Genomic DNA, 26,011 nt, shown 5'->3' with positions numbered 1-26,011 from the left:
ATATACTACATATTTCTTATATTTCGGAGATGAGAATATCCCATTAAATTCTCCCTTTTAATAGCCGACACCATAAAGCAATAACTTCACATTTCCTAGTCCTTGGACTAAAACCACTTTCAGTCCGTCTTGTTCAGCCTGTATTATAAGCTGCCGGCCCTTTAAATCGTCCCTCCCTCTTTTGTAGCCACCACCGACTTTCCTACAACATCTTTATGGCAGAAAATAATGAAGTTGCACCGAGAAATAAGAACTTTCTGTCCGCAGGCGATAATAACTGGAGAGTTTTACTGCACATACTTTAGGCCTCATGCACACGGCCGTGCCCGTAACCACGGCCCGCGATTGCGGGCACGGCCGGCCGTCGACGGCCGCGGGGCCGCTGATTCTTGCTATACTCCCATACAAAGTATGGGAGCACAGCCGGTAAAAAACTAAAAGTAGGACTTGCTCCATATACGGAAAGGTGTCCACGGCCAATAGAAAGGGGCGGTCTGTAATTGCGGACCGTATTGCGTTCCGCAATTAAGGAGATTTTTTACGGTCGTGTGCATGCTCTGCGCTCGCACTTGACTTTAAAGGATGGAATACTTCAGTCGGCTTACCTTCAGACAACTGTTGTGGTGAGAGGCCGTAGCAGCCACAGTTATTAACATTTACAATCAAATATGACAATTCAGCTTAATCATAAATATAACATCCTATTTGTACATCCAGAAAATAATTTCTCCTTCTCCTGTAATGTTGATCGTGTTTCATAATAGAACACGAGGAAAAGGGAATATAAGTATAACCAAGTGAAGACCTGTTGATTATGGAGATCCCACAAATGAGGTCAATTAACACAAAATATTTTTAGAAAAATACAAAATATATTTTATTGTTACATATATTTAAACAAACAGATTAAAACTGAATCATACAGTACAATAGCAAGGTGTCTATCAGGACAAGAAGCAAATGGATATCAACAAATATAGTATATAATTCATGTGTGATACAGTCTGCTGAGCTGTGTATCTAATCCTATCATGTGTGATACTGTCTGCTGAGCTGTGTATCTAATCCTATCATGTGTGATACTGTCTGCTGAGCTGTGTATCTAACCCTATCATGGTGATACTGTCTGCTGAGCTGCTGTATCTAATCCTATCATGGTGATACTGGCTGCTGAGCTGTGTATCTAATCCTATCATGTGTGATAATGTGCTGAGCTGTGTATCTAATCCTATCATGTGTGATACTGTCTGCTTTGCTGCTGTATCTAATCCTATCATGGTGATACTGGCTGCTGAGCTGTGTATCTAATCCTATCATGTGTGATAATGTGCTGAGCTGTGTATCTAATCCTATCATGTGTGATACTGTCTGCTGAGCTGTGTATCTAATCCTATCATGGTGATACTGGCTGCTGAGCTGTGTATCTAATCCTATCATGTGTGATACTGTCTGCTGAGCTGTGTATCTAACCCTATCATGTGTGATACTGTCTGCTGAGCTGTGTATCTAATCCTATCATGTGTGATACTGTGCTGAGCTGTGTATCTAATACTATCATGTGTGATACTGGCTGCTGAGCTGTGTATCTAATCCTATCATGTGTGATACTGTGCTGAGCTGTGTATCTAATCCTATCATGTGTGATACTGTCTGCTGAGCTGTGTATCTAATCCTATCATGGTGATACTGGCTGCTGAGCTGTGTATCTAATCCTATCATGTGTGATACTGTCTGCTGAGCTGTGTATCTAACCCTATCATGTGTGATACTGTGCTGAGCTGTGTATCTAATCCTATCATGTGTGATACTGTCTGCTGAGCTGTGTATCTAATCCTATCATGTGTGATACTGTCTGCTGAGCTGTGTATCTAATCCTATCATGTGTGATACTGTCTGCTGAGCTGTGTATCTAATCCTATCATGTGTGATACTGTCTGCTGAGCCACTGTATCTAATCCTATCATGTGTGATACTGTCTGCTGAGCTGTGTATCTAATCCTATCATGTGTGATACTGTCTGCTGAGCTGTGTATCTAATCCTATCATGTGTGATACTGTCTGCTGAGCCACTGTATCTAATCCTATCATGTGTGATACTGTCTGCTGAGCTGTGTATCTAATCCTATCATGGTGATACTGGCTGCTGAGCTATGTATCTAATCCTATCATGTGTGATACTGGCTGCTGAGCTGTGTATCTAACCCTATCATGTGTGATACTGTCTGCTGAGCTGTGTATCTAATCATATCATGTGTGATACTGTCTGCTGAGCTGTGTATCTAATCCTATCATGTGTGATACTGTCTGCTGAGCTGTGTATCTAATTCTATCATGTGTGATACTGTCTGCTGAGCTGTGTATCTAATCCTATCATGTGTGATGCTGTCTGCTGAGCTGTGTATCTAATCCTATCATGCGTGATACTGTCTGCTGAGCCACTGTATCTAATTCTATCATGTGTGATACTGTCTGCTGAGCTGTGTATCTAACCCTATCATGTGTGATACTGTCTGCTGAGCTGTGTATCTAATCCGATCATGTGTGATACTGTCTGCTGAGCTGTGTATCTAATCCTATCATGTGTGATACTGTCTGCTGAGCCACTGTATCTAATCCTATCATGTGTGATACTGTCTGCTGAGCTGTGTATCTAACCCTATCATGTGTGATACTGTCTGCTGAGCTGTGTATCTAATCCTATCATGTGTGATACTGTCTGCTGAGCTGTGTATCTAATCCTATCATGTGTGATACTGTCTGCTGAGCCACTGTATCTAATCCTATCATGTGTGATACTGTCTGCTGAGCTGTGTATCTAATCCTATCATGTGTGATACTGTCTGCTGAGCCACTGTATCTAATCCTATCATGTGTGATACTGTCTGCTGAGCTGTGTATCTAATCCTATCATGGTGATACTGGCTGCTGAGCTATGTATCTAATCCTATCATGTGTGATACTGGCTGCTGAGCTGTGTATCTAACCCTATCATGTGTGATACTGTCTGCTGAGCTGTGTATCTAATCCTATCATGTGTGATACTGTCTGCTGAGCTGTGTATCTAATTCTATCATGTGTGATACTGTCTGCTGAGCTGTGTATCTAATCCTATCATGTGTGATGCTGTCTGCTGAGCTGTGTATCTAATCCTATCATGCGTGATACTGTCTGCTGAGCCACTGTATCTAATTCTATCATGTGTGATACTGTCTGCTGAGCTGTGTATCTAACCCTATCATGTGTGATACTGTCTGCTGAGCTGTGTATCTAATCCGATCATGTGTGATACTGTCTGCTGAGCTGTGTATCTAATCCTATCATGTGTGATGCTGTCTGCTGAGCTGTGTATCTAATCCTATCATGTGTGATACTGTCTGCTGAGCCACTGTATCTAATCCTATCATGTGTGATACTGTCTGCTGAGCTGCTGTATCTAATCCTATCATGTGTGATACTGTCTGCTGAGCTGTGTATCTAATCCTATCATGTGTGATACTGTCTGCTGAGCTGTGTATCTAATCCTGTCATGTGTGATACTGTCTACTGAGCTCTGTATCTAATCTTATCATGTGTGATACTGTCTGCTGAGCTGTGTATCTAATCCTATCATGTGTGATACTGTTCGCTGAGCTGTGTATCTAATCCTATCATGTGTGATACTGTCTGCTGAGTCGTGTATCTAAGCCTATCATGTGTGATACTGTCTGCTGAGCTGTGTATCTAATCCTATCATGTGTGATACTGCCTGCTGACCTCTATATCTATGTGTAATAAGGCCTGCGGAGCTTCTGTATCTAAGGCTATCATGTGGGATACACAGGAACTTCTCTGCTTTTCCTCCCTACATCAGTTTTCATCCTTGAAGTTGCATTTTTCATCTCTCGGCTGCGCAGAACATTAGAAAATATCATCACTTTTTGGAGAATATAAATGAGAGTCCCTTGACCGGTTTTGCGCGGAGCACAGTCTGACCTTACAGAGAACAGTCGGAGTGAGAGGTTCGCTGCGTGCCATGGATCATGTTTGACCTCTCACTGTCTCGTGGACCTCGCTCGGGAAGACTCCACTTGTTCACTAGTAAAATACAATGTGACAAGCCAAAAACAGCGGAAACCATTTCTTAAAGGGACACTAACCCTTAAGTCTATTGTCTCATTTGCATTGCTGCAATTCAATATAAACATTTGTACCTTTTTATTAGGAAAGAAGTTGATTGTATTGTTCAATTGGATGAGTGACAGGAGACATTACATCATATGTGACTGATATCAGCAGCTCCTCTTATAACACTCCAGCACTATTATATCCTCCAGAGACATTACATCATATGTGACTGATATCAGCCGCTCCTCTTATATCACTCCAGCACTATTATATCCTCCAGAGACATTACATCATATGTGTGACTGATATCAGCCGCTCCTCATATAACACTCCAGCACTATTATATCCTCCAGAGACATTACATCATATGTGTGACTGATATCAGCCGCTCCTCTTATATCACTCCAGTACTATTATATCCTCCAGAGACATTACATCATATATGTGACTGATATCAGCCGCTCCTCTTATAACACTCCAGCACTATTATATCCTCCAGAGACATTACATCATATGTGTGACTGATATCAGCCGCTCCTCTTATAACACTCCAGTACTATTATATCCTCCAGAGACATTACATCATATGTGTGACTGATATCAGCCGCTCCTCTTATAACACTCCAGCACTATTATATCCTCCAGAGACATTACATCATATATGTGACTGATATCAGCCGCTCCTCTTATAACACTCCAGCACTATTATATCCTCCAGAGACATTACATCATATGTGTGACTGATATCAGCCGCTCCTCTTATAACACTCCAGTACTATTATATCCTCCAGAGACATTACATCATATGTGTGACTGATATCAGCCGCTCCTCTTATATCACTCCAGCACTATTATATCCTCCAGAGACATTACATCATATGTGACTGATATCAGCAGCTCCTCTTATATCACTCCAGTACTATTATATCCTCCAGAGACATTACATCATATGTGTGACTGATATCAGCCGCTCCTCTTATAACACTCCAGTACTATTATATCCTCCAGAGACATTACATCATATGTGACTGATATCAGCCGCTCCTCTTATAACACTCCAGTACTATTATATCCTCCAGAGACATTACATCATATGTGTGACTGATATCAGCCGCTCCTCTTATAACACTCCAGTACTATTATATCCTCCAGAGACATTACATCATATGTGTGACTGATATCAGCCGCTCCTCTTATATCACTCCAGTACTATTATATCCTCCAGAGACATTACATCATATATGTGACTGATATCAGCCGCTCCTCTTATAACACTCCAGCACTATTATATCCTCCAGAGACATTACATCATATGTGTGACTGATATCAGCCGCTCCTCTTATAACACTCCAGTACTATTATATCCTCCAGAGACATTACATCATATGTGTGACTGATATCAGCCGCTCCTCTTATAACACTCCAGCACTATTATATCCTCCAGAGACATTACATCATATGTGTGACTGATATCAGCAGCTCCTCTTATAACACTCCAGTACTATTATATCCTCCAGAGACATTACATCATATGTGTGACTGATATCAGCCGCTCCTCTTATATCACTCCAGTACTATTATATCCTCCAGAGACATTACATCATATGTGACTGATATCAGCCGCTCCTCTTATATCACTCCAGTACTATTATATCCCCCAGACATTACATCATATGTGTGACTGATATCAGCCGCTCCTCTTATATCACTCCAGTACTATTATATCCCCCAGACATTACATCATATGTGTGACTGATATCAGCCGCTCCTCTTATATCACTCCAGTACTATTATATCCTCCAGAGACATTACATCATATGTGACTGATATCAGCCGCACCTCTTATATCACTCCAGTACTATTATATCCCCCAGACATTACATCATATGTGTGACTGATATCAGCCGCTCCTCTTATAACACTCCAGCACTATTATATCCTCCAGAGACATTACATCATATGTGTGATATCAGCCGCTCCTCTTATATCACTCCAGCACTAGTATATCCTCCAGAGACATTACATCATATGTGACTGATATCAGCCGCTCCTCTTATAACACTCCAGCACTATTATATCCTCCAGAGACATTACATCATATGTGTGACTGATATCAGCCGCTCCTCTTATATCACTCCAGCACTATTATATCCTCCAGAGACATTACATCATATATGTGACTGATATCAGCCGCTCCTCTTATAACACTCCAGTACTATTATATCCTCCAGAGACATTACATCATATGTGTGACTGATATCAGCCGCTCCTCATATAACACTCCTGTACTATTATATCCTCCAGAGACATTACATCATATGTGTGACTGATATCAGCCGCTCCTCTTATAACACTCCAGCACTATTATATCCTCCAGAGACATTACATCATATGTGACTGATATTAGCCGCTCCTCTTATATCACTCCAGTACTATTATATCCTCCAGACATTACATCATATGTGTGACTGATATCAGCCGCTCCTCTTATAACACTCCAGTACTATTATATCCTCCAGAGACATTACATCATATGTGTGACTGATATCAGCCGCTCCTCTTATAACACTCCAGCACTATTATATCCTCCAGAGACATTACATCATATGTGTGACTGATATCAGCCGCTCCTCTTATATCACTCCAGTACTATTATATCCTCCAGAGACATTACATCATGTGTGACTGATATCAGCCGCTCCTCATATAACACTCCTGTACTATTATATCCTCCAGAGACATTACATCATATGTGTGACTGATATCAGCCGCTCCTCTTATATCACTCCAGCACTATTATATCCTCCAGAGACATTACATCATATGTGACTGATATCAGCCGCTCCTCTTATGACACTCCAGAGACATTTAGGTCTCTTGCACACGACTGTTGTGCCACTCGGGCCGTTTTTGACGGCATCCGAGTGGCACCCGATTGTCTTCACGGACCCATTCACTTTAACTGGTGAATTGGGTCCGTGAAAAATGGTTTGAGTCTCAGATCCAAGGAAAGATAGAACATGTCCTATCTTTCCTCGGATCACTGACGGGACTCGGATGGCGCACTTGGTCATGTGCATGAGGCGTTACATCATATGTGTGACTGATATCAGCCGCATAATATTTTTCTTGCTTCTGTCCCTTTATCATTCTTCTGCTAAAACTTCGCCCATTACCGTAAAGAATGATAGAAAAGTCCTTGCCTGTGAGGTCGCCCGCGGTCCCTGATGTAATATGGTGATTGTCTGTCTGTAAAACCGATGAGGACGAGTTCAATGAGTCTCATAGATAGATTTATTTTAAGAATAAGTAATGACCCCGTGCAGGTCTATGGCGTCCATTATTGGAAAGTGATGTCTTCAAGGGCAAAAGGAGCCAATGACCTCTCCGGTTCAGTCACAGAAAATGTGAAAAATGACCGTCTGCATCTGTGAGACTTCAACATGTCCGCCATACCAACACTAGATATGTACTCGTCACTGACATTCACATAGACTCCAAGGTACGCTCTACCTTGAAATAATATGGTCTCCATAGTTGGCAGATGTAAAATCCAGTATGTGTGTTATATTACTTCATTACCATTTTTTTCTACTCGGGATCAGTACAGGATAAGTAATATAATGTATGTACACAGTGACTCCACCAGCAGAATAGTGAGTGCAGCTCTGGAGTATAATACAGGATGTAACTCAGGATCAGTACAGGATAAGTAATGTAATGTATGTACACAGTGACTCCACCAGCAGAATAGTGAGTGCAGCTCTGGAGTATAATACAGGATGTAACTCAGGATCAGTACAGGATAAGTAATGTAATGTATGTACACAGTGACTCCACCAGCAGAATAGTGAGTGCAGCTCTGGAGTATAATACAGGATGTAACTCAGGATCAGTACAGGATAAGTAATGTAATGTATGTACACAGTGACTCCACCAGCAGAATAGTGAGTGCAGCTCTGGAGTATAATACAGGATGTAACTCAGGATCAGTACAGGATAAGCAATGTAATGTATGTACACAGTGACTACACAAACAGAATAGTGAGCACAGCTCTGGAGTATAATACAGGATATAACTCAGGATCAGTGCAGGATAAGTAATGTAATGTATGTACACAGTGACTCCACCAGCAGAATAGTGAGTGCAGCTCTGGAGTATAATACAGGATGTAACTCAGGATGAGTACAGGATAAGTAATGTAATGTATGTTCACAGTGACTTCACCAGCAGAATAGTGAGTGCAGCTCTGGTGTATAATACAAGATATAACTCAGGATCAGTACAGGATAAGTAATGTAATGTATGTACACAGTGACTCCACCAGCAGAATAGTGAGGGCAGCTCTGGAGTATAATACAGGATGTAACTCAGGATCAGTACAGGATAAGTAATGTAATGTATATACACAGTGACTCCACCAGCAGAATAGTGAGTGCAGCTCTGGAGTATAATACATGATGTAAAGCAGGATCAGTACAAGATAAGTAATGTCATGTATTTACAAAAACTCTAAAATGTGATGATGACCTTTAATTATCGAACCCATTCATGAACACAGATGGAATCAACCATTGAGAATATCCTTCCGCACAGGGATCATTCCATGTCTACAGTAGGGGTGCTTTCTCTGCTTGCTGTCATTGCTTAGAACAAGTAGTTATGTCGGAGGACTTTACTGATGACCTTTAAAGCACGTGCTAGGAATATTCGTTCCATCGGAGTTGCTTTTCGTCACCCGTTCCGATTATTCCGTCTCCCCGGTGATGTATAGAGGACATTATCTTTCATTAGCATTAACATTCCTGATGCGTCTGCTCCCGCTCCCCGTCCTATGATGTATCATCTTCATATTCGCACGCTCATTGTCATTACTCCGGATTGTGTCGCTCATTTCACTCTCATCAATCATTTTTGCTGTTACAGAATGGAGACTTAATTTCTTTTGATGAAAATCCTTCTGATGCCATGGAGGTAAGAGCGGCGCTAAGAGTAAGACGATGGAACTCGATCCTAATGATCGCTGGAAATCTTACAATAACCGATAATCACAGATGATGATTAAGATGAATTATAAGATAATTATTGATCCCCAATATCATTGCTAATCAGCCCAGCAAAAATGATAAAAAGAATGAAGGATTGTGTCTCTAGATGACATGGGATCTGTTCACACCTGCGTCCTGGTTGCCGTTGACTTATAATGGCGCTCGATGGGTCAGTTTGCGCTATTCATCCCGTCAAGTGTGACGTAATCTGTGATGGAGGCTCCGACTCAGATGTGAACAGAGTTTTACCAAACAGCAAAGTCCATTTACCCTTCACCTTCATTCTCATTGTCACTCCTCAATGTTCATTTTCAGACTATTAAAGGGCCGCTGACTTTTGTATTTCAATTTCTCACTATTTTTAAGAGTTCTGCTTGCAGTCAGTGAATAGGAACATTTTGGTTTACATTCACAGGGTATAATCCATCCTGTCCTTGTCTTGCTTATACAGGAGGCTGGGGACCAAAATGATCTGCTGTGGGCATTGGGATTTATCAGCCATTGAAATCAATGTGCCGTCCCTATAATGTATGGACCAGCTGCGATACCCACAGACAGAACCAGCTGGATGGCACAATTTCACTTATAGGGTGAAGCGTAAACGTAGTTCGTATAGTCAAGGGTAACCTAACAGCAGTCGAGCAAAGCTGGGTGTTCGGTACCGTAGCATGTAGTTCTGAAGGGTTTGTATACAAGCCAAGGATTCTTTAGCGGTGATGTAGCAGAGCCAGGTATGTGGTGCAGCAGGTAGAGACGCAAAAGAAGAGTCAAGCAAGCCGGGTCAAATCAGGAGTCAAAACACAAATCTGTAAAGCAGGAAAACACAGGCCTAGCCGAAATATACCTATAATATATATATATCTGCCATGAAGCTGGTGTGTGGCCATTGTCATTGGCTCCTAGTTCTCCGATTGGCCGCACGGTCGGGCGTTCTGCGCGACTCAAGATGGTGACGACTGGTAAACATAGGATCTCCAGATGGAGTGTATGGGACCCCCTCGATGATATCGATGAGCTCTCTTAATGGGGTACATGGGCAGGGGTTGTCTACATTTTGCCCTCTACCATAAGAAGCCTCCGGTGCAAGTTGCAGAGAAGCAGCCCCACAGCGTGATGATGATGCCCTCTTGTACTTCATGATGGAGATGTTTTTTATCATCGTATTTTTGTATGGCCAAAAATCTCAGCGGACATTATAATAAAAATCATATAAGCCCATAAAACCTAAGACCTTAGACCCATTTCCCACCTTCTCTTGCCAAGATGTCATAGAAGTGGCTTTCAATTTGGCCTCCTCCCATAAAACTGAAGCAACTTGGCAATAACCACGGCCAAAAGGGGCAAATACCCCAAGAAGTCCACCCTCTAGTGACCTCCACCTCCGTCCTCAGGATGAATATTTGACCATGGGCTTTCATAGACATTTGTAGACAGATTCCCTCTCTGCCATGAAAGCTATGAGTTCCCCCCAGAGGTCAGACACTGGGTAATTTCCCTTTTGGCCATCACACAATACCATGATCTCCTATAGAAAATGTAACATAATTATTATAAAACTGGAAACATCTAAACTTTCCCTAAAATGAAGTAATATTGATATTTCTATGAAGTGTCATTTCCCTGTATACTCATCCCAGAGTTACTCCTCTATAGAGGCCATTGTTTGCCGCTTCTCTTTGCCGCTTATCTTCGGAGGTTGTTAAACGTATCAAACTGTAATTACATTTTTTCGTCGTTTCTCAGACTGAGTGAAGCAGATAGTTCGTCCTCCCCTGAATCTGTTCCCAGTTCTCCTTTCCCCGGCGGAGCCTGACATTATAAATGTTTAGTTGTCTTAAGTAGAACATTTTAAATAAGCCATTGAGCTTAAAAAGAGGTCAAGTTCGTTGTAAATTATTCATTCACAAACCCTCCTCGCTGGTAAAAAAAAAAAAAAGCATTGTATTGTACTGCAGTATACAGTAATACATCATGCTCCTTAAAGGAACAGTCCAATCAGAACTTATACATTGTGTTAAAACAAAGGTAGAAACCGAGAGGGCGGAGCGTGACTCAGTGATAAAAGTCAAACACCTCCCCCTGAGGACTTTTTACATTTTGCCTGTACTGTTCCTTTAAAATAAATGTCCATCTTTTGACAAGATGTCATTTTTAGGTCCAATATTCGGCGCTGATTAATTTCTAAAATATCTTTTTAATGATAGAAAGCTCCAAATCCCCTGCTGCTCTTCACGCAACCATAAAGTTACATGATAAAATTTTAGCTGCCTGCAGCCGCCACTAGAGGGAGCTTAGGAGCTTACTGTATACAGACTTATTATAGTAACCTCCTAAGCTCCCCCTACTGGTCATTCCAGGTAAAAACTATTTTTTATCATTTATCTCTATGGCTATGTGAAGGGAAGCAGAGGATTGGGAGCACATCATGATCCCTATAAACATATACCATATTATTAAATTAATCAGTATATAGTTTTTAACCTATTTACTTTTAAAAAAATGCTGCTCAAGAGTGGACATTCATCTTGAAGAAATAGTCCAAGAACTCCTGTATTTTGCAGCACGACTTACATACTAAGCATAGGTTTTATTTTTTTTATATTTCATCCATTTTACTATTCAAATTTCTGTTTTTCACCGCTTGACCGACATTGATCTATTTATCATTTTTCTACTTCTCCTGTTTATTATTCATATTATTTATTATAAATTTACAGTCAAACATCTTTGAGACGACCACCCAAAACTGCATAAAAAAATGGTGGTCTGGTCCTCCAAAAGAAGATGTACATAGTTTATGATGAATCTTAAAATCTGGATGAAGGGGTTTCTCTGTATCTTAAAGAGGTTCTCCTCTTAAGACAATCCCTACTTGTTAGAAGGGTATCATGACAAGAAGCTGATCACAAAGTCTCCCCCTGCTGGGACCCCCAGCGATCAACTTTGATCTGTGGGGAAACCTGGCAGTAATTGTTCAGTTTCCCTGCAGCACCACCACAGGAGAAATGAAGTATTACACGGTGTCCATTCATATCAATGTGTTGTCTGTGTAATACAGGATAGGACAGGTCCTCCAGAGACGCTCTATGTAACCGCTCTCCACTCTGATCAAGAGTTTTTTTCTCTTAAAAACAGCGCTATTCTCAACGAGCTGTATCTGGTATTCAAGTGAAAAAGATTAGTAGCATTACCAGGTACAGCCCTCCATATGAATGAGCCACTTAATTGTTCTGATAGGTGGGGTCCCAGAGCTCGAGCCCTCACTAATCACACACTGATGGCTGTCCTATGGAAAACCACTTTAAGGATATATATTTTACATTGCTTAGGCTTCATTGATGTTATTAAATGTCCAGTGTGAAAAATTTACATAAAGAGGACCTGTCATCTCTCCTGTCATGTCTGTTTTAGTAAATAATTGTGTTCACCTATAAAATAACAATTCTAGAACATCTTTTTTATAGAACTTTACTTTGTGCCGTTCCTCTGTTCTTCTTCCTAGAAATGTATGAATAAATTAACAGTTGGGTGCTAGGAGTTGGGGGCGTGTCCTTACACAGACTGACAATATCCAATCAGTGCTGACAGAGTAAGATTGTGTAGGGACACGCCCCTTTGACAAGAATAATGGTAACACCCAGTTGTAACAGAGGATCGGCACAACCCAGAGTTTTAACAAAAGATGCTCCCGAATTGTTACTTACTAACACAGAGATGTCAGGAGAGGTGACCGGTTCTCTTTAAAGGAAAAAAATAATATTTTTGTGTATACGTTTTAAAATATATGGTGTTAATTCTGTTAATTTTTAATTTTATTTTTTGTTTAATTATTTTGCTCTCCAGATTGCTTCTTAAGGGAAACTCCAGTCACAAATACAAAATTCAACAAACTTTTAACAAATTTAAATGAAAAAATGTTAAAGGGGGTTTCAGAAAAAAACGTTGCGTTGATCAGCTGATCATCATAGGTCCGGCTCTCGAGAAAAGTCACGGCATTTGTGGTATTTCATGGCCGGGTGTTCAGATCAATGGGCAACCATATAATACATAGATGACTCAAGTCTCCCAGCACAGGAGCCGCTCCTCCATATCAGCTCTCCATTCTGGCTGATGGAGGGGGTACTGAGCAGAAGACCCTCCTCTATAATGACCATATGCCCTAATAGAGCAGATGGACAGGGGTTATCTTGATGAGACACCCCCTATCATTGCTCTGAGTGCCGCAAATCTGTTGAATCGATTCTCCCATGTCGGGTGTTTTCTAACTGCACATTAAAAAATTGCATCCCATTATTTACTGTTACATTGTAACGATCCACATTTTTTTCCCCACCAGTTAATATGTCAGACCCTTTCCTAAGGCGGGGTTGAGTTGGTAGGTACATACAGTCATGTGACAACTAAGCTCCGCCCAGTCTAGGAAAGTTAAAAACAAATTAGCAGATAAAAATGATGCATCATGGGAGATAAAAAGAAGGGGCTTTACATATTTAATTTTAGCATTTTCAAGTGTAATCATGACTGGTGTCCACTGGGAGGCGAGAGGGGTCGTCAACACTAACTTCTGTAATGACTGGAGTTTTCCTTTAAGTCATTACCTAATAATATCCTAATTAATCATTATGAGATAAATCTCCAGAACTTGTGCTCATGACGTTGTAATGTGCCCATAAGAAATCAGTAATGTTTTCCTTCTCTTACCCCTTTTTGTTTCCTCTTAGGCTGTGACACAATTAGCGCTTTTCGGGGATATGTCCACTCCACCCGACGTAACGTCTCCCTCTGTAAGTACGGCTTTATATTTGTCTTATCTTTGATATCTGATCCTAGTTGTTCCATAAAATTTAATATACAGCGCATTGCAAAAGTATTCACCCCCTAAAAAGTCCACCGTTTTGCCTAAATTACCATTGACACTTATGCTGAATGTTTCAGCAAGTATTTATTATTGCAAATTAGCATGTAAACACCATTCCAGCCGGGAAATATGGGGGTAATAGGTGCAAAGTACAGGGGGATCCTCCTAAACAACCTGCGGTGTAAAGCAAAAGGACGAAAACATGGGAGAACGTTCGGCTTTCAACACGACAATGATCCCAAGTTTGAGACCTGAGCAACAGAAGAGGCACAGCAAAAAAACAGACCTAAACCTGTTGTATTAAAAAGTAGGTCTACACAATACTCGCATAAAGGGGTTGAATAGTTCTGCAATCTGTATACTTTTTCAGTTTTGAATGTTATAGAAATGAAACTTATAAAACTTCAAATAATGAATTGTGGGTTTAATATTGTTCTTTAACGCCGGGCTGCAGTCAAAATCCAGACTGGAACAACCCGTGGGACTGACATTTGTAATTCAGACAAAGTCAGGAGTTGAATACTTTTACAAGGAACTGGGTATAACATAATGTGTAATAAAATAAAGTCCCTTACATTATTCATGGGTGGAGTTTGCTTGGATTGGACATTATTTGATCAAGTATTTTTATTGTTGCATTTACAAAAAAAAGTTGGAGCATTTCAACCCTTTTTATGTGTATAGATGTAACAAATACTGTAGGTCATCGGCTTATGTTCAGGGTCCTCCTCTCTTGATCAGTGGAGAGCGGTTACATAGAGTGTGTCTCTCTCTGGAGGACCCGTCCTGTATTACACAGACAACACATTGATATGAATGGACACTATGTAATACTTCATAACTCCTGTGGTGGCGCTGCAGGGAAATTGAACACTTACTGCCAGGTTTCCCTGCAGGTTACTGCTGATCGCTGGGGGTCCAGCAGGGGGACACTTTGTGATCAGCTTATTATCAAGTGACCCTTCTAACAATTGTCCAAAGTGGATAACCCCTTAAATCGCTGTATAAATAAAAAGTTTAAAATGTACTTTATGTTTCAATTCTTCACTATTTTCAAGATAGTTGCTTGCTCTCAGTGAACGAGAACACTTTTTTACTTGTTTTGATCATACCTAGCCCTATTCTCGGCTGAGAAGTGCATACAAGTCTAGTTTTGCAGTCTCTCATTGTAAACAAGTATTCTCATTCACCGACAGCAAGCAAATATCTTGAAAATGGTAAGGAATTGATACACGAACTATTAGAGGGTTGTAGAACTTTTCATTTATACAGGGAATAAACGGTTTTGTTAAAAGGGTCAGTTTATTTTATTATTTTATTCTCCACAAACAGTACCACGTCTGTTCATGGGCAGTGTCTGGTAATGCAGCTGATTCCCAATCAAGTTAATGGGGTTGAACTGCAATACCAACATGGCCCATGGATAGGTGCGGTGCTGTTTCTGGAAGAAAAAAAAAACAGCCCCTTTTTTCTTATCATAGACTTTTATTAACCTAAAACTGAACTGAAAAATGTGTTATTCAACCCTGACCACATGGAGCGCTGCACTTTCATCCAGACACCTGTAGTACATAACTCTAAAGCTCCACCTAGTGGTAGAAATATTTATTGAAATTTCAAGCTATAAATATTATATAGTACAAATACTTTGGGTTTCTTTCCTTTTCTGTAAGTCTATATTACTATAATTCTTCACTTTTATTAAAGGGTTTGTACATTTTGGAAAATCCTTATCACACTGGATCCCATTCCTGGAAGTCTTCCCTGTCAACTGTTACATAGGGGGTAGGAGCTGCAGGTCACGTAATATGATAGATGTGTATGTAAAACAAACCATGCAGGGTACCCGTAAATATCAATCAAAAGCGAGAATCCCCTCGAAACAATTATTAGAAAATTTTTATTACCCACAGGTTTGTTAATCCTTGGGCTAAAAGCACCGCCCCTCCCCCATTCCTCCAGGCTCGCATATAATATGTCACAGGGTAACTTTTAGACCCGTGTTGACATTTTTGCTCTGGAAATTGCTTAATATTATTGCTCTTTTCTTGCTATAATAAAACATTTTGGCATATGTGAGCCTTGGGGATAAATTAGGGCCTCCGGCAGCTGTCTGATTCACTGCAGTTGTTTAGTGAAGATGGAAATGGATAATTAAATGAAATCACTGGGAAAGCAATGACTGGGCTCACACTCCAGACCAGACGCCTCCAGAACTTCAAGGGCATAGGCGACCCTTGTCTTGTTATATATATATATATGGCATGTATTCAGAATACCTGTATATAAGACGTGATCAGAGCAGCAACTAAAAAGAGGTTCTCCATCCGGATTAAAGGGGAACCCCAAACTCCCCGATCGCAAGGCATTCACAGAGGAAGTCACTTCTCCCGCACAGCAGTCAGGAGGAATTGAGTTCTCCTAGAGAAGGCTAGAAGTTTTAATGCAGCAAAGCATCATGGTTTTGAATTTTCAGACCATGAAAAAGCCCCCTATTCCCATATGCACCTATAGAGGTGAAATCATTTCAGGCTCTGTCCATCTTTATAACCAACATTTATTTATTGTCCCAATGCATCTTAAGTTAAAAATAAAGCAACTTTTCAAAAAAGTTTTCTACTATTTTGTGTCTGCAGCTCCTACACAGCTCTTATGTGTCTCCATGGTAACAGACTACAAACAAACCCTGTGTAGTCAGATCCTGCAGTCATACTCTCTTTCTCTGTCTCCTAAGGGTATGTTCACACGGCGGGGGTCCGTAACGGCTGAAATTACGGGGATGTTTCAGCCTGAAAACATCCCCGTAATTTCAGCCGTACCGTCATGTGCAGGCGCTTGAACGCCGCGTCCATTACGGCCGTAATTAGCGCTGCTATTCATTGGAGTCAATGAATAGCGGCTCCAATTACGGCCAAAGAAGTGACAGGTCACTTCTTCTACGCGGGCGTCTATTTACGCGCCGTCATTTGACAGCGGCGCGTAAATATACGCCTCGTGTGAACAGACAAACGTCTGCCCATTGCTTTCAATGGGCAGATGTTTGTCAGCGCTATCGAGGCGCTATTTTCGGGCGTAATTCGGGGCAAAAACGCCCGATTTACGTCCGTAAATAGGCCGTGTGAACATACCCTAACACTCACATACGATTGTTACATTGGTAAGAAGGATCAGACTACATTGTGTTTGTTGGGCTCCTATAATCCAATACTTGGGGCATAAAATGTAGTCTGCTTGGTTGCAGCTCTGGTTTAAAGAGGAGGGTCCCGAGCAGAAGAGCCCCCCTTTATGATGTACATATGCCCTAATACAACAGGGCTATGCTGATAGGACGACTGATCCATATTATTAAATACACTAATCTCACATGTTCCGCTCTAGTAGATGAACATATGTTATATCTAATATAAAGACTCTGCCGTCTGTGCGTTTTCGTGATGTGTAAATCCCACTGCTACTGATGTATATGTCCGTGGTGCCTTGAATGTGTGTATAATAATTGTGTAACAAAAAAGAATGTGTTTGTTATTATTTTTAAATGTATCTATTTATTTCTCATTTTTATAAACTTCTCTGGGGGCCGCGACATTGGAGACACACACTTCCTTCCTGTATTGTCTGTACAGACAGTGCAGCACGGTGGGTGTGCTTTATGGCAGCTGCAATTAATGGGAATTAATTGACAGAGAAATGTCATAGACTATTACAGTCTACAGGAAGAGATGGAGTACAGACCCTCCCCCATGGACCAGGGAGCGACTGCAGGGATCAAGCCACCCAACCTCAAATTATCAACCGGCCCACACAGCTTAACTTTCCATTAAAAACCACACCACACAGTGTTTGTTTTTTTTGGGCGGGGGTCAGCCACAACTTTATATAAAACATAAGCATCTTACAAACTGTTATCTAAGCTTCCTAAACACTGCCACCGGCATTTAATGCAAATAGTCGGTACTCCGGCGGCATGTACCGCCCAATAGCCACCATTTTCAGGTACCAACAACTGTGACTGTAGGAAAATTATATACAAACGCATAAATTACCATACACATAAAAAACTTGACGAAAAGGTTGGGTGAACAGGAACAAATGTCTTCTTAACATGGTGTCCAGGAGAAAAGGGACACCTTCTAAGCGAGGGGCCATATATAATGTCCTGAGACCATACCGCACTACCCCTTGGCCAATCATATTATGTGTGCTTCCCCTTAGCCTAAGCTTTAACCTGTTTCTGCCTGTCCCTGCTGTCAGATAATGCCCTAATTATACAGTTCAGTCTCAGACAGACAGGGGAGGTGCCTACAGATCCTTATCTGTGTGTGTGACGATCGCCGATCTCAGGTCACGTCACAGGTGAACTACACTACTGAGTTTATTAATTTACCTCATAAATCCACGCCCACCTACTCTAGATGACAGGATTATGCTAAATTACTCCCGTAGTTTCCAACACCCCAATAATTTATACCACAGTATGCTACCACCACCTATACTTATCTAGGCAATAGGGGCCTACGTCTCTATGTTCCCTTAACACCAGTTCCTATAACACAGGTTATCTAAATTGAACATAAAATACAGGTAACGTTCCTCACCTTCGGAAGATTAAGTTCTGTAAGACTACAAGGAAGAGACTTATAAATATTTCAGATTTAATACACAATAGTGCAGTGCAATACATAAAATAGTTGTCAGAATAAAAGATAAAAAATATACATACAGTTATAATGCAATCAAACAGTTTATGAAAATAAAAGGGATAAAAGAAACAGAACAAAACCTTACTGATGTACAGCGGCGATATCCTGGCTGTGGGGACAGCGGAAAATATGGGCAGTCACTCCAACCGAGATATGGATCCCCAACGACTGACACTGACCCTCACTTCTCATGGCATTTTAAACCCAGTTTTTTCCCTCCAGTTCACTGGCTGGTGATGTCACTGAGAGGAGGCTGTTCATATGATAATGAAGGGTACTCCTCCCATTACACAGTTGTATTTCTATAGAGAAACATATAAGTGGTCATGTGTCCTTGCAGGAATCCCCTAGAAATATAATATTACCTGCATTCACCTGTGCAGACATTTACCAACCAGGGCATATCAAACACCACTATAATAGGCCCATGTTTTTAGCCAATAGCCAATCCCAGGTAGTTCCTCTGAGGGTAGGGATCTGAATTTGACATATATATGAGGGCTATTTTCCCTGATCATAACTAGCTATGTGGGTCATTACAAATATAAATTATGACGGGGTTTGCCTTGATGTATCATACTTTCTTTGAACACCATGCCATTCTCCCATGTTTCTCCTGGTCCACAGACAGACACACCACAGGCATCCATTTGCATAGCTTTAGATGTTTGGTCAGGATGTTTGGTCAGCCCTAGTGACAAATCCTTAATCAGCACATCTCGCACCTTGGTGAGGAAAGAGCCAATTAAACATTTGTCAGACAGTGGACATCCTTTGATGGCCAAAGATCTGCATTTCCTATGCAAATCAGATGTATCTTCTGTGTCAGAGGGAGTTATGAAATTACCTCCTAGTAACCTACTTTTGATTCTCTTACCTATAACACCACACCTCCCCCCTTAAGACATGGCATGGGATCATTGATATAGCCATCAATATCCCAAGCCGATCTCCGCAGCTTCCCCCTGGCGCGATAACCCATCTGCGTTGCCATGCTCACTGCCCTTTTTGTGCTGGATAGTGAAATCATATTGTTGCAAGGCTAAACTCCATCTCAGCAGCTTCCCGTTATCACCTGCTACCCTGTGCAACCAACTAAGTGGGTTGTGGTCGGTCACTACGGTAAATCTGCGCCCATAGAGGTATGCCTGTAATTTCTGCAAGGCCCATACAATGGCCAAACATTCCTTCTCTACAGTGGCATACGCAACCTCCCTCGGTAGAAGCTTTCTGCTCAAATACATTATTGGATGTTCATGCCCTTCTGGATTTACCTGGCTGAGCACTGCGCCTAGCCCATAGGCGCTGGCGTCAGTCTGCACCACAAACTTACGAGTGAAATCCGGGCTTTGCAAGACTGGGGAGCTAGCAAGGGCAGTTTTTAAAGCTGACAGAGAACTCTCGCAGTCGGCAGTCCAATTAACTATTTGAGGCTGTTTCTTCTTTGTGAGGTCTGTCAAAGGTTTTGCTAGGGAACTATAGTTAGGAACAAACTTTCTATAGTATCCTGCGGTCCCCAAAAAGGACATAACCTGTTTTTTGGTCTTAGGAGTGGGCCAGGCAGAAATTGCATCAACCTTTCCTGGCTCTGGCTTTAGTGTCCCTCCACCCACCTTGTGCCCGAGGTACTGCACTTCGGTCATGCCGATTTTACACTTTCCAGGCTTGATGGTCAGTCCTGCATCCTGGATACGCCTGAGCACCTGTGACAGGTGGGTCAGGTGATCCTCCCAGGTCTGACTGAATACAGCAATGTCATCCAGGTAAGCGACAGCAAACCCTTCAAACTTCTCTAACAGCTTGTTCACCAAGCGCTGGAATGTGGCAGGAGCATTTTTCATACCAAAGGGCATTACCTTGGACTCATAGAGTCCAAAGGGGGTGATGAAAGCGGACCTCTCCTGCGCTTCCACGGACATAGGGATTTGCCAATACCCCCGACTTAAATCCATAATTGTTAGGTACCGGGCACCGGCTAGCTGATCCAAAAGCTCATCTATGCGGGGCATTGGATACGCATCAAACACAGTGATGGTATTCAACTTCCTGTAGTCCACGCAAAATCGTGTTGTCTTGTCCTTTTTGGGGACAAGCACTACAGGTGATGCCCAGGCACTTTGAGACTCTTGGATCACACCCAGCCCTAACATTTCCTCTATTTCCTTCTTCATGTCAGCCCTTACTTCTAGGGAAACTCTATAAGCTGCTTGCCTAACAGGTTGGTGATTCCCCGTGTCTACATGGTGAGTTGCTAGCGGAGTTCTCCCAGGTCTCCCTGTAAAAGTGGCAAGGAAGGGGTTAAGTACCTCCTGCAGCTGGAACTTCTGACCCTCAGACAGCTGTGAATTGACTACGGCATCCTCAATGGATCCTATCTCCTTTGCGGAAGCCACTAAATCCAGCAGTGTTTCACTTTCTCCCTCCTCTGGCAAACTGCAGACTGGCAGAGCGCACATATCCCGGTCATAATGCGCCTTGATCATATTCACATGAAAAACTTTGTGTTTCTTGCGAACATGATCGATCGTGACTACGTAGTCCACATCGTTGAGGCGTTGATGAATTGGATATGGGCCTTCCCATGCCGCCTGGAGTTTGTTTTGGGTCATAGGGACCAGTACCCATACCTTCTGACCCACCGCATACACTCTCTCTCGGGCATTCCTATCATACCACCTCTTCTGACTTGCCTGTGCCTGCACCATGTTCTCATGTACTAGGCCTGTCAGTTCCTGCATCCTCTCTCTGAATTTCAAGACATAATCTATCACAGAGACCTCTGGTGTAACCAATTCTCCCTCCCATGCTTCTTTCATGAGATCTAGGGGTCCCCGTACCCTCCTTCCATACAGGAGCTCAAAGGGTGAGAAACCGGTTGGTGCCTGCGGTACCTCTCTGTAAGCAAATAGCAGGTGCGGGAGATAACGCTCCCAGTCTCGCCCTTGGGACGCCACAAGCATTCGTAGCATCTGCTTGAGGGTCCCGTTAAACCTTTCACACAGACCATTAGTCTGAGGATGGTAAGGGCTGGCCACCAGGTGTTGCACCTGTATTTTCTTACAGAGGCACTGCATCAAATTTGACATTAACTGGGTCCCCTGATCTGTGAGCATCTCCCTGGGAAATCCTACACGGGAAAATATGGTCAGAAGGGCGTCTGCTACCTTATCAGCCCTGATGGAGGATAATGCTATGGCTTCTGGGTAACGTGTGGCATAATCCACTACCGTCAGGATAAAGCGCTTTCCAGAACTGCTGGGTATGGCCAAGGGCCCTACCAGATCCACAGCAATCCGTCGAAAAGGCTCATCAATTATGGGCAAAGGAATGAGGGGGGCCCGGTGCACAGGTCCCGACTTCCCCATCCTTTGGCACACAATACAGGAACGGCAGTAATCTGTCACATCATTCCCCAGGCCAGGCCAGTAAAAGTTGTGTTTTAGACGACTCTTAGTCTTACTTATCCCTAGGTGACCAGCTAGTGGTATTTCATGAGCCACCCGCAGGAGTTGTTCCCTGAACTGACGTGGCACCACTAGTTGCCTGTCTTTTAATACATCCTGCTGGGGGTCAGTGGAAATACTTTGTCTATACAGTCTCCCCTGGTCCCAGGTTATTTTTTCAGTGTCCCCCTCCTCTGGGGTCCGATCAGCCAGCTGTCGCAGCTTCTGCAGACTATCGTCAGTGCGTAGGGCCGTCTGAAACAACTGACATTCTGCGTCTGTACTGGCTGATAGCAACACATTCTGACTAACTTCTGCCGCTGGCTGCGGGCTGTCAGCTGTCCCCACTTCCTCTGCAGCAGACACAGTAGGGGGCCCAGAACCCAGGTTTGTGTTACAGGCACCCTGACTGCGCGTCACAGGAGAAATGGACATAACCTTCTCCCCGTCTTGGTGAACTGGTGTGTGTGTGCATGTGACAGGGATTTCATGCATGTTTATGACGTTTCCCGCTACTAAATCTACACACAAATCATTATCTGACGCTATACAATCACCTACATCATTGCTAGTTATACAGTCTATATCCAATGCATTGTTAGATGAGTCTAGGTTATCACTAAGCACAGTAACATTATGTAAGTCTATAACATTGCTGGACACAGGGTCATCACATTCCATAGTATTGACAGTTTCATGATTATCATATACTACCTGCGGTGACACACATGGGGCAGCAAGTACGCTAGAGTCCTCCTCAAGGTCTGAAGAAATATATCTGGAGACTAAACGTCCCAGATCGGTTCCTAGTAACACATTAGTGGGGATTTTATCCGTCACTCCCACATCCATCATCCCTCTTCCCGCCCCCCAATCCAGGTAGACTCGTGCCATGGGTAAGGCCGGGATCAGACCACCAACTCCAGAAACAGTTAGAGTTTTTCCTGGGATAATGTCTTCTGAAGACACAAGCTCTGGGTGGACAAGAGTCATTTCGGCACCAGTGTCCCTCAGTCCCATGGTAACCGTCTTGCCCACAGTGACCACTTGTAAATTGTCACAAGATGCCCTCTCCCTCCCACCCACAAACAAAACTGCTGGGGACAAAATAGATGGTTTGGGCAAAGGGGTAGTTTTCCTCTTCTCTGGGCAAGCAGTGCTGATATGCCCCACTTGGTTGCATCCAAAACACCTGCGATTATCAACAGCAGGCCTGGGAAGTGGGGCAGGGGCAACACCTCCTGGTGATCTGCGAGTAGGGGCAAAAGTGTTAATAGGGGGCTTTCCCCCTTTCCAGCCTGGAACAGCAGGCTTTCGCGCCTCTGGCGCTCTGTTGGCGGCATATACATCCGCTATCTGGGCAGCTTTATCCAGGGTCTTGGGCTCACGGTCCAAAATAAACTGTCGTACTTCCATAGGACAGGTGTGGAGAAACTGGTCCATGATCATCAGATCCTCCAAATCTTCAAAGGTGTTGACAGCTAATCCCTCCGTCCACTGCCTGAAGTGGTTCTTTAGTCCATCGGCCAGGTCTGAGTAACTGTCAGTACCCGTGCGCTGCAAAGCCCGAAATCGTTTCCTGTATACCTCTGGGGTGAGGTTAAATCGTTGGATTAAGGCCTTTTTAATAGCCTCATAATCTTGATCGATAGTTGTGGGCAGGGCTGCAAACACCTCCAGAGCTTTGCCTTTCAGCCCTGGAGTCAGATACTTAGCCCAGTCTGCAGGTGGCAGTTGGAATTGTCGGCAGACCTTTTCAAAACCTTTTAGATAAACATCCAGATCGCCGTCTTTCTCCATGACAGGGAAACGCTCTAGACGGGGTTTAAGGTTGACTGTGTCCGTGGGCTCACCCTGAGGTGAGGATGAAGCACTTGGCAGCTGCATTTGGGTCAACTTGAGCTGGTACTCCCGCTCTGCCTGGCGTTCTGCATACTCTCGCTCCGCTTGACGTTCTGCAAACTCTCGATCTGCTTGGCGTTGTGCAGCTTCTCGCTCTGCTTGGCGCTCTTGCATCACCAGTTGCATTCGCATATCTGGATCACAGTTGCCCATCTGCTGGAGGATTAGAGAAAGAGAAGACTCCATACCGTTTTGAGACCTGGTACTGCCATGCCCAGCCAGATCCTGACTAGAGTCTCCTGTCTGTTCCTCTGAGGCTGAAGTTTCCCGCTCTGGTTCCAACGGAATGGTGGATCTGTGTATCATCTGCCACCAATGCTTGGATCAGATCCGCTTTACTTTTGTTCATTCCGTCCAGCCTTCTCTCCTCACAGAGGACTAGCAGTTCATCTTTCCTCTTATTTCTATACACCTCTGCCATCTTATCAGTGGTTTTTAAAAATAAAAGAAAGAAAAGAAAAAACAAGAAGGGGAAGGGAAACTGTTTTGCACGTGTGTATGTTAGCTGACAAATAGTATGCACTGAGTTCTTCCTTGTGGACTGTTGTATTATTTTCACAGATACTCCAGCCCTTAAGTGTAAAGGTTAATTTCTTAAACAAAACACTTAACGTCTTTAACAGTGTAAATGACAATAACACTATCCCACCGCTGCCACCAATCTGTGACGATCGCCGATCTCAGGTCACGTCACAGGTGAACTACACTACTGAGTTTATTAATTTACCTCATAAATCCACGCCCACCTACTCTAGATGACAGGATTATGCTAAATTACTCCTGTAGTTTCCAACACCCCAATAATTTATACCACAGTATGCTACCACCACCTATACTTATCTAGGCAATAGGGGCCTAAGTCTCTAAGTTCCCTTAACACCAGTTCCTATAACACAGGTTATCTAAATTGAACATAAAATACAGGTAACGTTCCTCACCTTCGGAAGATTAAGTTCTGTAAGACTACAAGGAAGAGACTTATAAATATTTCAGATTTAATACACAATAGTGCAGTGCAATACATAAAATAGTTGTCAGATTAAAAGATAAAAAATATACATACAGTTACAATGCAATCAAACAGTTTATGAAAATAAAAGGGATAAAAGAAACAGAACAAAACCTTACTGATGTACAGCGGCGATATCCTGGCTGTGGGGACAGCTGAAAATATGGGCAGTCACTCCAACCGAGATATGGATCCCCAACGACTGACACTGACCCTCACTTCTCATGGCATTTTAAACCCAGTTTTTTCCCTCCAGTTCACTGGCTGGTGATGTCACTGAGAGGAGGCTGTTCATATGATAATGAAGGGTACTCCTCCCATTACACAGTTGTATTTCTATAGAGAAACATATAAGTGGTCATGTGTCCTTGCAGGAATCCCCTAGAAATATAATATTACCTGCATTCACCTGTGCAGACATTTACCAACCAGGGCATATCAAACACCACTATAATAGGCCCATGTTTTTAGCCAATAGCCAATCCCAGGTAGTTCCTCTGAGGGTAGGGATCTGAATTTGACATATATATGAGGGCTATTTTCCCTGATCATAACTAGCTATGTGGGTCATTACAAATATAAATTATGACGGGGTTTGCCTTGATGTATCATACTTTCTTTGAACACCATGCCATTCTCCCATGTTTCTCCTGGTCCACAGACAGACACACCACAGGCATCCATTTGCATAGCTTTAGATGTTTGGTCAGGATGTTTGGTCAGCCCTAGTGACAAATCCTTAATCAGCACATCTCGCACCTTGGTGAGGAAAGAGCCAATTAAACATTTGTCAGACAGTGGACATCCTTTGATGGCCAAAGATCTGCATTTCCTATGCAAATCAGATGTATCTTCTGTGTCAGAGGGAGTTATGAAATTACCTCCTAGTAACCTACTTTTGATTCTCTTACCTATAACACCACAGTGTGTATATAGTGTTTAGTGA

At 42.6% G+C, this 26,011-nt stretch overlaps 2 protein-coding genes across 8 annotated transcripts in view; both read left to right on the top strand.

Moving 5' to 3' along the window:
- The window catches only part of FYB2 (FYN binding protein 2), a 174,536-nt gene that overhangs the window by 2,310 nt on the left and 146,215 nt on the right, over nt 1-26,011 (top strand). The window lies entirely within an intron of this gene.
- The window catches only part of DAB1 (DAB adaptor protein 1), a 721,439-nt gene that overhangs the window by 669,305 nt on the left and 26,123 nt on the right, over nt 1-26,011 (top strand). For all 7 annotated transcript variants that reach the window (XM_075832689.1, XM_075832692.1, XM_075832691.1 and 4 more), the window contains one exon: nt 13,875-13,937. In XM_075832689.1, coding sequence (XP_075688804.1) covers nt 13,875-13,937 — 63 coding nt within the window. The remainder of the gene's footprint in view (nt 1-13,874; nt 13,938-26,011) is intronic.

Source organism: Rhinoderma darwinii, chromosome 7 (genome assembly GCF_050947455.1).
Source record: "Rhinoderma darwinii isolate aRhiDar2 chromosome 7, aRhiDar2.hap1, whole genome shotgun sequence".
Lineage (NCBI taxonomy): Eukaryota > Metazoa > Chordata > Amphibia > Anura > Rhinodermatidae > Rhinoderma > Rhinoderma darwinii.
This window is presented reverse-complemented; position numbering and strand designations above follow the sequence as displayed.